Below are 13,712 nucleotides of genomic sequence, written 5' to 3'. Positions count from 1 at the left end.
TCAATATTCTTTGGCAGCCTGTGAATATTATAAAATTTTTATTTTAAATCTGTGACTCCAATGGATCATGATATCACTAAAGGGCAAAAGCACACCATACTTTTCATTCTTATACAAATAAGAAAAATTAAAAAGGTATTATTTGTTCTTAATGCTTTTATCAATTTTCAGTAAGTATTTTCCTATTTAAAAAAAGTTTTATCCAGAGCCAGATACAGTGGCACACACCTGTAATCTCAGCAATTTGGAAGGCTGAGGCAAGAGGATCTTAAGTTCAAGGCCAGCCTCAGCAACTTAGTGAGACTCTGTCTTGAAATTAAAAATAAAAAGGTCTTGGAATATGGCTCAGTGGTAAACTGCCTCTGGGTTCAATTCCCAGTACCAAAAAAAAAAAAAAAAAAAATCCAGAACATTGTGTCAATAAAATAACATTATATACGTTATAAAGAGTCATAATATGAAATTATTATCTTTGTTAAAACTAATGAGAATAACATGCTCTTCAAAATGTGAAGGATATTAAAAAAGTGTTCTTTTAAAGAAAAATTTGCCCTTGATTACCATAATTATTTTAGTAACACATTCTAAACTAACTAGTTAAACCAGAATTTCCCAAAATTTTCTTTAAAGGCATTTAGGCATAGTCATTAAGAATGCTCTTAAGGCCTCATCTGTATGCATTCAAACCCTAACTCTACCACCTAGAGCCACAAAACTATAAGCAAGCAACTTAATTTCTCTGTGCCTAATAAGTTGCCTGGCCTGTAAAGTGGGAATAATAAACAATAGAATGATTATAAGAAAGAAATAAAATGACACAGTACTTAATACACACTGCTGTGAACTAGTAAACCATGGACTCTATTTTATCTTTGGGGGTTTAGCATATTGTAAACATATTTTTCTGTAGTGTTAAATTTCATGCTCCCTCTTTGTCAGATTGGTCACTTGATAAATTCCTTTTCTTTCACCCCTAGTATATATACTGGGTGGTCCCTGAATTCCATTTTCCATTTCCTACTGTTCTTGTTACAGATGACTTTATCCAGATTCAAAGCTTTCACCACTAAACCTACCCAGATAATTTCCAAGTCTCAGCAGAAATCACAATCAAGTGTCTATTGAAATCAACACTTAATATACCACAGGGTTTATAAATACAATGTCCAAACCAAACTCAGCATCTTTGCCCTAAAACTCAATCCTACTTAATGTCTCTTCTCCAGATTCTCTGTAATAACAATCTAAAAAGTAGACTCCTTCCTTCTCAAAAACCTCCTCCTCAAGGCATCAAATTATGATTATTTGATTTTTAAAGTATCTCACAAATCCACTTTCTCTTCTTTCTACACTGCATCTAATCAACCTTAGCTTAGGCTCTCAATGTTTCATGCCTAGATTTCAGCAGTAGCTCCTGCTTCTACTCTTACCCTCTGTAAGACATCTGTTGTGGTGTCTATTTCACTCATGACCATCCATTCCATCTTCTTCAAAACATATCCACACCCCCTTTACCCGGTCTCCATGACCACACATAGAGGGATTGGGGACTGAAAGTCAAATTTATAATAGCCACATTTGACTGAACTCAAAACAGGCAGAAGACACCCAATTCAACCAGAATAATGAGTTTCCCTCACTCTTAAAACAGTTTGGAACTGGGACCTAGAGACATTCACAAAACAGCCTTAGAATATGCCTGAAATTGCAACATTAGGCAAATGTAAGAAGACAATATTTCACCACATGAACATGGAAGCAGAGAGGGAGGAAAAAATGAAGCAGATGCATGTAGCAAAGAAAAGGCAAAAGAGGTATTTCTATACATCATTCCAACCCATTCCTGAGCTCCAGAGGCCCTAAGATCCCTGAGACATCCCTATGCACTCATTATAAATTATCCCTCCTTTAACTTAAGCTGCTTCAAATTATCTTTGCATTCAAACGAATCCTTTGACTAACATAACTTCTCTCTAGTTAAACCTGTGTATGCTGACAGAAAGTAGTCTTAATAAAATATTAATTCAATATTGAACTTCAGCTCACAATCTTTTAGTGACTCCTTAATGTTTTAGCCTTGTGATAACCTTCCAAATACTTTTTTTTATTATAATCTATTTTTGACTTATAGGTGGAAACAATGTCTTTATTTTATTTTCATGTGGTGCTGAGGATCGAACCCAGGGCCTCACACATGGTAGGTGAGTGATCTACCTCTGAGCCACAACCCCAACCCTAACCTTCCAAATTCTGAGAAGACAAAGCTTACCTTCCCAGTTTCATCTCATGTCACATAAAGTTATGTACCATAAGCAGTGCTGCCTAAGTCACCACAATTTTGTTCCTTTTTTTTTGTCTAATTTTTATTGATTTTTTTTAAAGAGAGAGAGAGAGAGAATGAGAAAGAGAGAGAGAGAGAGAGAGAGAATTTTTTAATATTTATTTTCTAGTTTTCGGCAGACACAACATCTTTGTTTGTATGTGGTGCTGAGGATCGAACCTGGGCCGCACGCATGCCAGGCGAGCGCGCTACAGCTTGAGCCACATCCCCAGCCCCATTTTTATTGTTTTTTTTAAAAATGACAGCAGAATGCATTACAATTCTTGTTACACATATAGAGCACTTTTGTTCCTTAGTTTATGCTATTGCTCTGCCTTGAATGCTATATAGCCCTTCTTCCCACCCCACCCCTGAATTAACATATCTTTAAGACTTTGCTATTGAGTCCTACAAGGTAAATCAGAAGCTCCCTTCTGTTGTTCCCACAATACCTGCTCACAACTTCACATAAACACAAATCAAATTAACCATTTACTTATGTTCCACATACTTAAATCAGGGTCTGCTTCATCACTGTCTCCAAGTGTTTACAAAAAAGCAAACATTAAATAAATACTTGCTAAACAAATGTTCTAATATCCTTCTATCAGAGGACTCCAGTCACACGTCTCTGCTACATACTCATAATCACCACCCCACATAATATTCACATTTGAAGTTTCTTAAATGGTCTGCCTTATAGGAAATTTTACTGTATCCTGTTTCTATATAATTACTTGATTCAGCTTATTGAGTTCAATATATATTTTTGCTTAATCTTTACTGTCTTAACTATAATAACTTCTGACATCCACCCACAAGGACAGAAGAACTAATAATTATCATACATGTAATATGTCTCTTAGTCAATCCTCATTGGTTAGTATTATGATAATAGATAAGAAAAATGAACTGAGCAATGTTAAAAAGATTTTTAAAAAAACATACACATAAAAAACAAAATTTTTAAAAATGTGTTTAAGGTCACATAGCTAACTGAACTGTATATAGCAGAGCTACAATTCACATGCCAACCTTCCTGTTCTCAAAAACTGGCATACCTGAAACACTATTAAACAAACAATTGAGAAATATGAGGTTTAGATCCAAGACCACTAGTAATTTACTACATAACTATAGGCAAGTCATTTAATATCTCTGTATCTACACTACATACCTACAAATGAGAGATAATAAAAGCTTTTAAACATTATATAAAAACAGAATTCATTTTTTGATCTCTTGTGTTCTATGTTTATTTTCTCTTCTGTTAAAATTCAATTTAAATTCTTTATTACATTCAATATCTTCCTAAAAATATTTGTGTGAAAAATGTACTATTTCCTTGAATTCAGATACACTGTATATCACAAATGATTCTAATTATCCTTAACTCCACTCTTGAATCCAACTATGAATTAACTTCATGTCATTTACTACATAATCCTGTGTATAATATAACTTTCCCCCACTTCAATCTTCCTATTGTCTCAGTGTTATTGCCATTTCAACAATAGTTTCTAAAGTTGCAAATACCAGTAAGAACTGGGTTGAAAAAAGTCAAAAATTCAGCTGAGGGATTAATCCTGCAGAGGGATAAAGAATACAGAAGGCTAAAATAAGGATAAAGCTCTCTAGAAACTAGACAGTGTTCTAGGGAGATTCACTCATTATTACCGAAATAAACAAAGTTTAAACTTAAAGAGCAACAATTACTGAAGGGCAAGAATCAAGGTAATCTGATAAAGAGAGACTCAGAATCCAAAAGGACAAAATCCAGATCATCCATGCTGAAGGTTAAGAGTAAACACAAATATTAGACGAAGGGTGGATCAGGGTGGAAGATAATGTAATTTGGGGCAGGAAGGATCAGAGTAAAAGATAAAGAGGGCTCTTTCCTTCCGAAACAATATACTCTTAATGCCACTGGGAGGCTAAGAGTGGGCAGGACAAAACACGCATATTTTGCAGGCAGGCAAAATAGACAGAATAAGTGAGGAGCCTGAAGAGGGACATCAGAGCCCAAGTTCAGAACAACTATGTGGGCAAAGGAAGAGGGCTTGAGATGTCAGAGGTTGCTTAGAATGAAAAGGGAGGTGGGGTGCTAATTAACATAGGGAGTATGGCCTGGCATAGGAAGTAAGACCTGAATAGTCATAAAGTCATACGACACCCCCAGGAGAGAATACATGATGATGGAAGTGAGGTTTCTTATTGCTGGGGCATAAATAGAAAAAGGTCTATGGTTTTATAGTAGAATTTTATTTTCTATTTATTCATTTAGCTTACTGTGGGGTGGGTACTGGGGATTAAACCCAGGGTCTTGTGCATTTCTAGGCAACCACCCTACCATGAAGTATAGCCTCCCCACACCTTTGAAATTTAAAATATCTGCTTGAGGGCTCAGCGATAGATTATTTATCTAGCATGAATAAAACCCTTAGATAAATCCCTAATACCAAAACAAACAAAAAAGTGATATAAAGTATCAGTTTGAATTCATAACATTTACTGCACATAGAAAAATAAATGTAGAAGTAAATATATATGTATGTGTGTGTATACATAATATACACCATACTCCTAACCAGGGCTTACTATGAGAGCCTGAGAAGACTAACACTCCAATAATAATGAGCACATCTAGCACCCAGTTTTTGCTTTTAAATATTGTTCTCCACTAAAAGTCACCAGGTAACCTTAAATAAATTACTTATTCCAGAAATGGGTTATAGAATCTATAGTGTGAGCTTGAAACATCTTGTGACATAAAGCATGGAATTACTCAAAGAATTGTGAAACAAGCAAACGGACCCAGAAACCAACTTGAATGGGTTTTTTCTGGCCAAATCTAAGAGAATTTGAGCATTAAATAATAATACTAATGGATTAAAAACCATTAAATAAAATAATTACAGTAATAGAAAAGGTAACCTCATGCTGATGAAGGCTACCAAGCATTATTCTAATCAAGTGATCAAAGAGAACATCATCAGGACTAACATAAATCATAAGTTACCAGTTACAATTAAAAGACTACAACTTCACTATGTCATATTTCTAAAAATGATATATAATCTGAATCTAATCATGAGACAAACCCAAACTGAGGAACATTCTACAAAATGATTGATCTACATGCTTTAAAATGTCACAGTTCAGGATAGGCATGATGGTGCACAGCTGTATTCCCGGTGACTTGGGGGGCTGAGGCAGGATAATTGCAAATTTGGGCCCAGTCTCAGCAACTTTAGCAAGACCCTAAGCAATTTAGCAAGAGCCTGTCTCAAAGTTTAAAAAATTAAAAACGGGCCAGACACAGTGGCACACTCCTGTAATCCCGGCAGCTTGGGAGGCTTGGGCAGGAGAATTGAGAGTTCAAAGCCAGCCTCAGCAATTTAATAAGGTCCTAAGCAATTCAGCAAGACCCTGTGTCCAAATAAAATATTAGGAAGGGGGTTGTGGCACGGTGGTTAAGCACCATTGGATTCAGTCCTGAGTGTCAAAAAAAAAAAAAAAATTTAAATTAAAAAAGGACTGAGGGGCTGGGGTTGTGGCTCAGCGGTAGAGCACTCACCTAGCACATGTGAGGTACTGGGTTCGATCCTCAGCACCACATAAAAATAAATAAATAAATAAAATAAAGGTATTGTGTCCAACTACAACTAAAAGAAAAAAAAATTAAAAAGAGGACTGAGGAGATATAGCTCAATGGTAAAGTGCCCCTGGATTCAATCCTAGATACAAGTGAAAAAAAAAAAAAAGAAGGAAGAAGAAGAAGAAGAAGGAGAAGGAAGGAAGGAAACAAAAAGGAAAAGAAAAACTGAGAAAGTATTCCAGAAGGAGACCAGAGACTAGAGGCAGGAAATCAAATTGCAAAATTTGATTCTGAACCAAATTCTTTTGCTATAAAGGACATCACTGAACAACTACTAAAATATAAGTGATTAGATGATAATAATATAGTACTGAATTTTACAGTTGTAGTCTGGTTATAGGAGAACATATCTTTGTAGGAAATATACACTAAAGTGCTTGGAAGTCATAGGGTGTCAAGTCAACAAATTAACTGTTCAATGATTCTAGAAAAGAAACCTATTTCCACTATCAACTTCCAAATAAATTTGTGATTGTGTCAAAATTAAAAAAAAAAAAAAAAAAACAGGAAAAGAAAAAAAGAAAGACAATTCTACTCCTCTCCATAAACACAAATATACACACCCCTACCTGCCCAAGGTTTGGAAAGGAGATTGGGAGGTGAGGGGCAGTGCTGTCTAAACATATTTGTTTCTCTGTATATAACATATTCTGACCCTACTTCATAAGATGAATAAAAAGGGCTCCTGGTAAACTTGACTAATAAAAGTAATCACTTATTCAATTCACACATAAAATGTCCTGTGCCAACTCTTCTCTATTATTAATAAAAATTACCTTTGTTCAAGTGTATCTTTTCAACCTCTAAAAAAAATACTGTCCAACTAAAAGTTGTAATATATTTTTCTTTATCTCCCCTATCTTATTCAAATTTGCACTGACATTTTTATCTCTTCAACTGAAATTAATCTTCACTTCTGAGAAATAATGACACACATACACATAACATAAAAAGAAATCATGCCTGTTCTAAGAAAGAAGCAGACATAAATACTACATTCTGGAATTTTCTAAACGTCAAAAACTAATCTCCCCTTTTAATTTACCCCTTTTAAAGCAAAATAATATTATGTTAATTCTGACTTCTTTCCCTTATTCCATTAAAAAATTCATAATTTTTTATGTGAAAGGAGATTTAACATTTTTCTTAAATGCTTTTGCATATATCAAAAATATACATACCTCATCTACGAAGTTTATCGCATCAAACCAGTCTTGAAGGGCTTCAAGGCAATATCTTACAACATTTCGGGTATATTCTTGAGTTTCCTAAAATAATATGTAAATTTTACAATATGTAAATGTAAATATTTCAATACCAAATTATATTTAATGCATGATAACGGTATACATTGCAGATATGGTAAAATGTATATATTTTCAAGATAACCATTATATTTGGCATTTCAAGAAATCATCCCTTCAAAAGATAATGACAGGAAAAGAAAAAAGACAATTCCATTCCTCTTCATAAACACACAAATACACACTCCTACATGCCCAAGGTTCAGAAAGGAGATTTGGAGTGAGGGTGAGGACAAATATGAAAATTAAAGAATACAATTTTTGCTTCCTTTTATATAACATATCCTAAAAATGAGTCAAAGTTGATAAAGAGAGAAAGCAAGACATTAGACTTCTAAGCAGGAACCTTCAGTGCACTAGCGACAAGAGAGTAAATTAAAAATGGATGATGGTGAGAAGTAAGAAGATTTTTGTTTAGAAGTGTGCCCGGTGCCACTCTGAGAGAAAAGGGAGTCAAGCAAAAACTGTGTCAAATCTCCATGAACTGTCTGGGCTGAAGACAGGTCAGGCTGTTGGATTCTCTCACTCAGCCACCAATAAGAATAAAGGAAAAGAGAGGATATACACTGATGGAGTATTTGGAGAATCCCAAAATGTACATCCCTGGAGCAAAAATTATCTTCACTGGCATTAAGGAGAAAGGAGAAAAGCAGACTTAATAACTTACCTCAAAAAAGTTACTAATAAATAATAGCCACTGCCATATTTATCATAAAACAGAAATTTCTCATGGCTTTTTAATGTGTACCATATTTAACTGTTATCATACACCAGAATTCAGATCATGATGGCTGACAGGATATTTTTTGTCAGTCACGATTTAAGTAAATTTAGCCTGCAGTTAAATAAAAAAAAATTTAAATGGACTCAAATTAGGTTCTATTTTAAGAAACCCCCATAATGGTACAAATTGGTAAATATGGGGCTGGGGTTGTAGCTCAGTGGCAGAGCACTTGCCTCGAATATGTAGGCACTGGATTCGATCTCAGCACCATATACAGATAAATAAACAAAGATATTGTGTCCATGTATAAATAAAAAATATTTTAAAAAAACAAATTGGTAAATGTAATTGTTTAATTGACAGAGAGTCTCTTTTGGGCTGATGAAAATGTACTGAAACTAGCCAACGGTGATGACTACTCAATGTGAATATACTTTGAACTTTAAACCTAAAAATGGTTAAAGTGCACATTTTATAAAATTAAAAAAGGAAAGCAAAACATGAATACTGTAATTAGCCTGTGATATCTTGACTTACAACACAATTTGGAAGAAGAAATGATAGGTATGAGCCATTAGAAATAAAGGTACTATGAAAGGCAATTAAAATGTTTTATGGTAAAATGGACCCACTGAAATAAGAAAGTTTTAAACTAAATGAAAACATAAATCAAGAGAAGGCTCTCATAAATAAATAAATAATAGGGAAAGGATTTGAATAGACATTTCTCCCAAGAAAATATACAAATAGTTAATTAGTACATGAAAATATGTTTAAAACCATGGAAAACTGAACGAAAACCAAAAGCCAGGCACAGTTGCACATGCCTATAATCCCAGAGGAGGCTGAGACAGTAGGATTGAGAGTTCAGCAACGCCAAGGTGCAAAGCAACTCAGTGAGAACCTGCCTCTAAATAAAATACAAAATAGGATTGAGGATGTGGCTCAGTAGTCAAGTGCCCCTGAGTTCAATCCCTGGTATCAAATACATACACACACACACACACACACACACCCCACTTCATACCCATTAGGATGACCATAATTTTTAAAATGTAAAATAAAAACTATGTGTTAACAAGAATGTAGAGAAATTAGAAAACTCATACATTGTTGATGAGAATATAAAATGGTGCATCTGCTAAAAAAAATACTTTGGCAATTCTTCAGCAAGTTAAATATAAGAGTTGCCATATAAATAAGCATTCCACTGGTACATACTATACTTAAGAGAACTGGAAACATATTCACATAAAAATTATATGCAAATGCTCACAGATGCTATATTCATAGTAGTCAAAAATGCAAAATAAATCCAAATGTCTATCAACTGATAGACAAATAAAATCTGGAATATCCATATAATGGACTACTATTCAGCCATAAAAAGGAATGGATTGTTGATAATGCTGCAATATAGTTGAACCTTCAAAACATTACACTAAGTAAATGGGCCAAGGAACTGAACAGACACTTCTCAGAAGAGGATATACAATCAATCAACAAACATATGAAAAAAAATGTTCATCACCTCTAGCAATTAGAGAAATGCAAATCAAAACTACTCTAAGATATCATCTCACTCCAGTCAGAATGGCAGCTATTATGAAGACAAACAACAATAAGTGTTGGCGAGGATGTGGGGAAAAAGGTACTCATACACTGCTGGTGGAACTGCAAATTAGTGCAGCCAATATGGAAAGCAGTATGGAGATTCCTTGGAAATCTGGGAATGGAACCACCATTTGACCCAGCTATCCCTCTCCCCGGTCTATACCCAAAGGACTTAAAATCAGTGTACTACAGAGACACATCAATGTTTATAGCAGCACAATTCACAATAGCTAAACTGTGGAACCAACACAGATGCACTTCAGTACATGAATGGATAAAAAAATGTGGCATATATACACAATAAAATTTTACTCAGCAATAAGAGAGAATAAAATCATAGCATTTTCAGGTAAATGGATGGCGTTGGAGAAGATAATGCTAAGTGAAGTCAGCCAATCCCCCCAAAAAAAATGCCAAATGTTTTCTCTGATATAAGGAGACTGATTCATAGTTGGGTAGGGAGGGGGAGCACGGGAGGAATAGAGGAACTCTAGATAGGGCAGAGGGGTGGGAGGGAAGGGGAGGGGAAGAGTAAGTTAGCAAGGATGGTGGAATGTGATGGACATCATTATCTAAAGTACATGTATGAAGACACGAATTGGTGTCAACATACTTTATATACAACCAAAGATATGAAAAATTGTGCTGTATATGTGTAATAAGAATTGTAATGCATTCCGCTGTCATTTATTTTTTAACAAATCAATAAAAAAAAAGATTTAAAAAAAATTACACTAAGTAATACCCAGACACAAGAGGCCACCCATGAAATGTCCTGATTAGGCAGATTCATAGAGACAGAAGTAGATAAATGGTTTCCAGGGGATGAGAGGAAGTTGGAATTGGGAAGTATGAAGTTTCTTTTGGGGGTGATATAAATGATGAAAATAGTGGTAATGGTTGCACACTTTTGGGAATACACTAGAAACCACTGAATTGTATAGCTTAAAGTGGTTAAAATGGCATTTTTTTATGAATTATATCCTAATTTTAAAAATTGTTTTGAAGTATTTGGGGGGCATCAATGAATAAAATAAAACTGTAGTGTCAAACACATTAAATTCATAGGCTATGTAAGTAAATTATTCACACACACACACACACAGAAAAACTGAGTCTCACCTTTTTTTTTTTTTTTTTTTTTTTTTGGTACCAGGGATTGAACTCAGGGGCACTCAACTACTGAGCCATACCCCCAGCCCTACTTTGTATTTTATTTAAAGACAGGGTCTCACTGAGTTGCTTAGTGCCTTGAGGTTGCTGAGGCTGGCTTTGAACTCTCAATCATCCTGTCTCATCCTCCCAATAAGCAGCTGGGATTATAGGCATGCACCACTGTACTGGCCTCAAGTTCATTTTTTACTTCTCGTTTACTCCCTTGGTCCCATGTCCTGTTGATTCTTCCATAATATTATCATATAGGTTCTCAACTATTGTTACTGTATCCAACCAGACCAAGCATCACTTATCTGGTTACAAGGCTGACAGTCTCACTCTGTTTCAGTTTATTCTGTATGAGATTCATCTTCATAGAAATATTATTTTATACATTCTATTCCCCAACTCTCAATTTAAAAAATTTAATTGTACTTATAAGTTACCATAAATAATCTGTCTTAACCAAATTAAAGTGCCAAATAATTCATGGATTAAAAAAAAAGAAAGAAGAAAACACCAAATATTCTCCCATTATGTCAAGGATTTGAGTTAACAGTGTTCCATTCTACACTCTTAGCACAAGTATGAACTGGTACAACCCACTTGGAGAACAACTGGACAAGTAGGTACCAAGAGTATTTTAAGATGACCAGTTAATTCCATTTCTATAGTATATTTTTACATTCAGAGTATGTCTCCCAACTTCCCATTACCACCATACCAATCCTGGGGAAAAAAAATGGTGGCTTATACTTAATAGTTTTATGACCTTTAGCAAATGTACATTTTATGATTCTCAGTTTCTCCAAAAGTAAAAATGGGCATACTACTACTTGCCTCCCAGCACTATTATAAAGATGCAAATGAAATGATCCATAAAAAATATTCTGTGAAGAGAGAGGATAGCACATTAGAGGAAGGATGTACTTTCCAGCAGCTCATCAGCATTTGACTTACAAAGCGGGAAAACTGTTTCTCAGTGAGCCAACATCTGCTAACTACCTCCTTTTCCTCTGATAGCATTTTTTTTAATATTTCAAACTTTTTCTCACCTTTCCACCTGTTTTCCTTTTCTTAAGAAACTGAGATCGCACTAATACAATTACATGGTTTATGTAAATCATACCCTATTTATGTTGATGTAATTATTAATACAGTAGACAACATATTAGATACCTGATGTTAAATACCTGATCTAGTTCATAGTTGTGTGTTGCTGTCACTGATGTTAAATGCTGACCTCACCTTTCCTATATAGGAGACAATTAAGATTACAGATGTCAAAGTAAATATCAGACATCTATCTTAAAACTCTATGTCTGGGGGCTGGGGATGTGGCTCAAGCGGTAGCGCGCTCGCCTGGCATGCGTGCGGCCCGGGTTCGATCCTCAGCACCACATACAAACAAAGATGTTGTATCTGCTGAAAACTTAAATAAATAAATAAATAAATAAAAATTCTATGTCTGGCCAGGTGCACTAGCACATGGCTATAATCCCAGCATCTCAGGAGGCTAAGGCAGAAAAATCCCAAGTTCAAAGCCAGTCTCAGCAACTTGAAGAGGAGAGGCTCTATGTAACTTATTGAGATCCTGTCTCAAAAAATAAAAAGGGCTAGGGATGTAGTTCAGTAGTTAAGCTTCCCTGGGTTCACTCCCAAGTACCAAAAAAAAAAAAAAAAAAAGGACATCTATTACCAACTTTAGTATTATTCCTGGATTAACCCTCCTTCTAAAAGGGGATGGAAAGTGATTGTGACACTTCAAGATTATAGAGATCCTGCTACTGAGAAATGCTCATAATCCAAACAACAGACAAACTTACCCCACACATGATCTAGCCTCCCTTGAGACTAAACATTACTTCAACTCATAGAGTTGGGGAGATAAATACCCCAAACCAAAAACCAAGCTCCAAGAAGGAACAATCAGAGGGGAACTTCTGGTTCCCCCAACTGTCAACATCTACTCATATACCAAAAACAGAGAGAAATCCTAGAATAAAAAAAGAACTATTACACATATAAGGACACATATATAAAAGAGGATGGAGAATTCACCTGAATTAATACCCAACATAAGGAAACAGGAAAACAAATCTCCGCACAAAATTAATAATCCCCCAACAAAGAATCCTACAGATATGGAAATGGATGAAATTCCAGAGAAAGATTATTTTTTTAAAAAATGATTATTAAAATGTTGAATGAAGGGGGAAAAATTACTGATTATTACAATATTCCATGAAGTAAAAGAAGATCTAAGCCATTTCATTAAAGAAATAGAAATACTGAAAGCCGGAAGGGGTGAAGCACACCTGTAATCCCAACAGCTCGAGAGTCTGAGACAGGGCAATCAAGAGAATTAAAAGCCAGCCTCAGCAAAGGAAAGGCGAGGAGTTGCTAAGCAACTCAATAAGAGATGCTGTCTCTAAATAAAATACAAAATAAGGCTGGGGATGTGGCTCAGTGATCAAGTGCCTCTGAGTTCAATGCCTGGTACCCAAAATAAATAAATAATTTATATATATAAAATAAGTCAATCAGAACTCCTGAAAATGAAAGACACAATGACTTAAATTAAAAATTCACTTGAGTGCTGGGGTTGTGGCTCAGTGGTAGAGCACTTGCCTAGCATGTGTGAGGCACTGGGTTCAATTCTCAGCACTGCATATAAATAAATGAATAAAATAAAGGTCCATCAACATGTTTAAAAAATTTTTTTTTAAATTCACTTGAAAGTATCACTAACACATTAGATTATGTAAACAAAACTTCAGACCTTGAGATAGATCCTCAGGCCTTGTAGACAGAATACATGATTGAGTAGACAAAATACCACAAAAGAAAAAAATGATAGAACATGACCAGAATATACAAGAATTCTGGCACAACATCAAGAGACCAAACCTGAGAATCACTGGGATAGAAGAGAAC

General features: G+C 34.9%; 1 protein-coding gene across 9 annotated transcripts in view; it reads right to left on the bottom strand.

Annotated features, from left to right (window-relative positions):
- Ubr3 (ubiquitin protein ligase E3 component n-recognin 3) overlaps positions 1 to 13,712 on the bottom strand; it is a 228,214-nt gene that overhangs the window by 136,835 nt on the left and 77,667 nt on the right. For all 9 annotated transcript variants that reach the window (XR_009227002.1, XM_058580166.1, XM_058580168.1 and 6 more), the window contains one exon: positions 7,160 to 7,246. Coding sequence is in view for 8 of the 9 variants with exons in the window: in XM_058580166.1 (XP_058436149.1) it covers positions 7,160 to 7,246 (87 nt within the window). In the remaining variant the exon portion in view is untranslated. The remainder of the gene's footprint in view (positions 1 to 7,159; positions 7,247 to 13,712) is intronic.

This window comes from Marmota monax, unplaced genomic scaffold, assembly GCF_021218885.2.
Source record: "Marmota monax isolate L192 unplaced genomic scaffold, Marmota_monax_Labrador192_F-V1.1 WCK01_AAM20220418_F8-fsc00007, whole genome shotgun sequence".
NCBI lineage: Eukaryota > Metazoa > Chordata > Mammalia > Rodentia > Sciuridae > Marmota > Marmota monax.
Note: the sequence above shows the minus strand (reverse complement) of the source record. Positions and strands in the feature narration are given on the sequence as shown.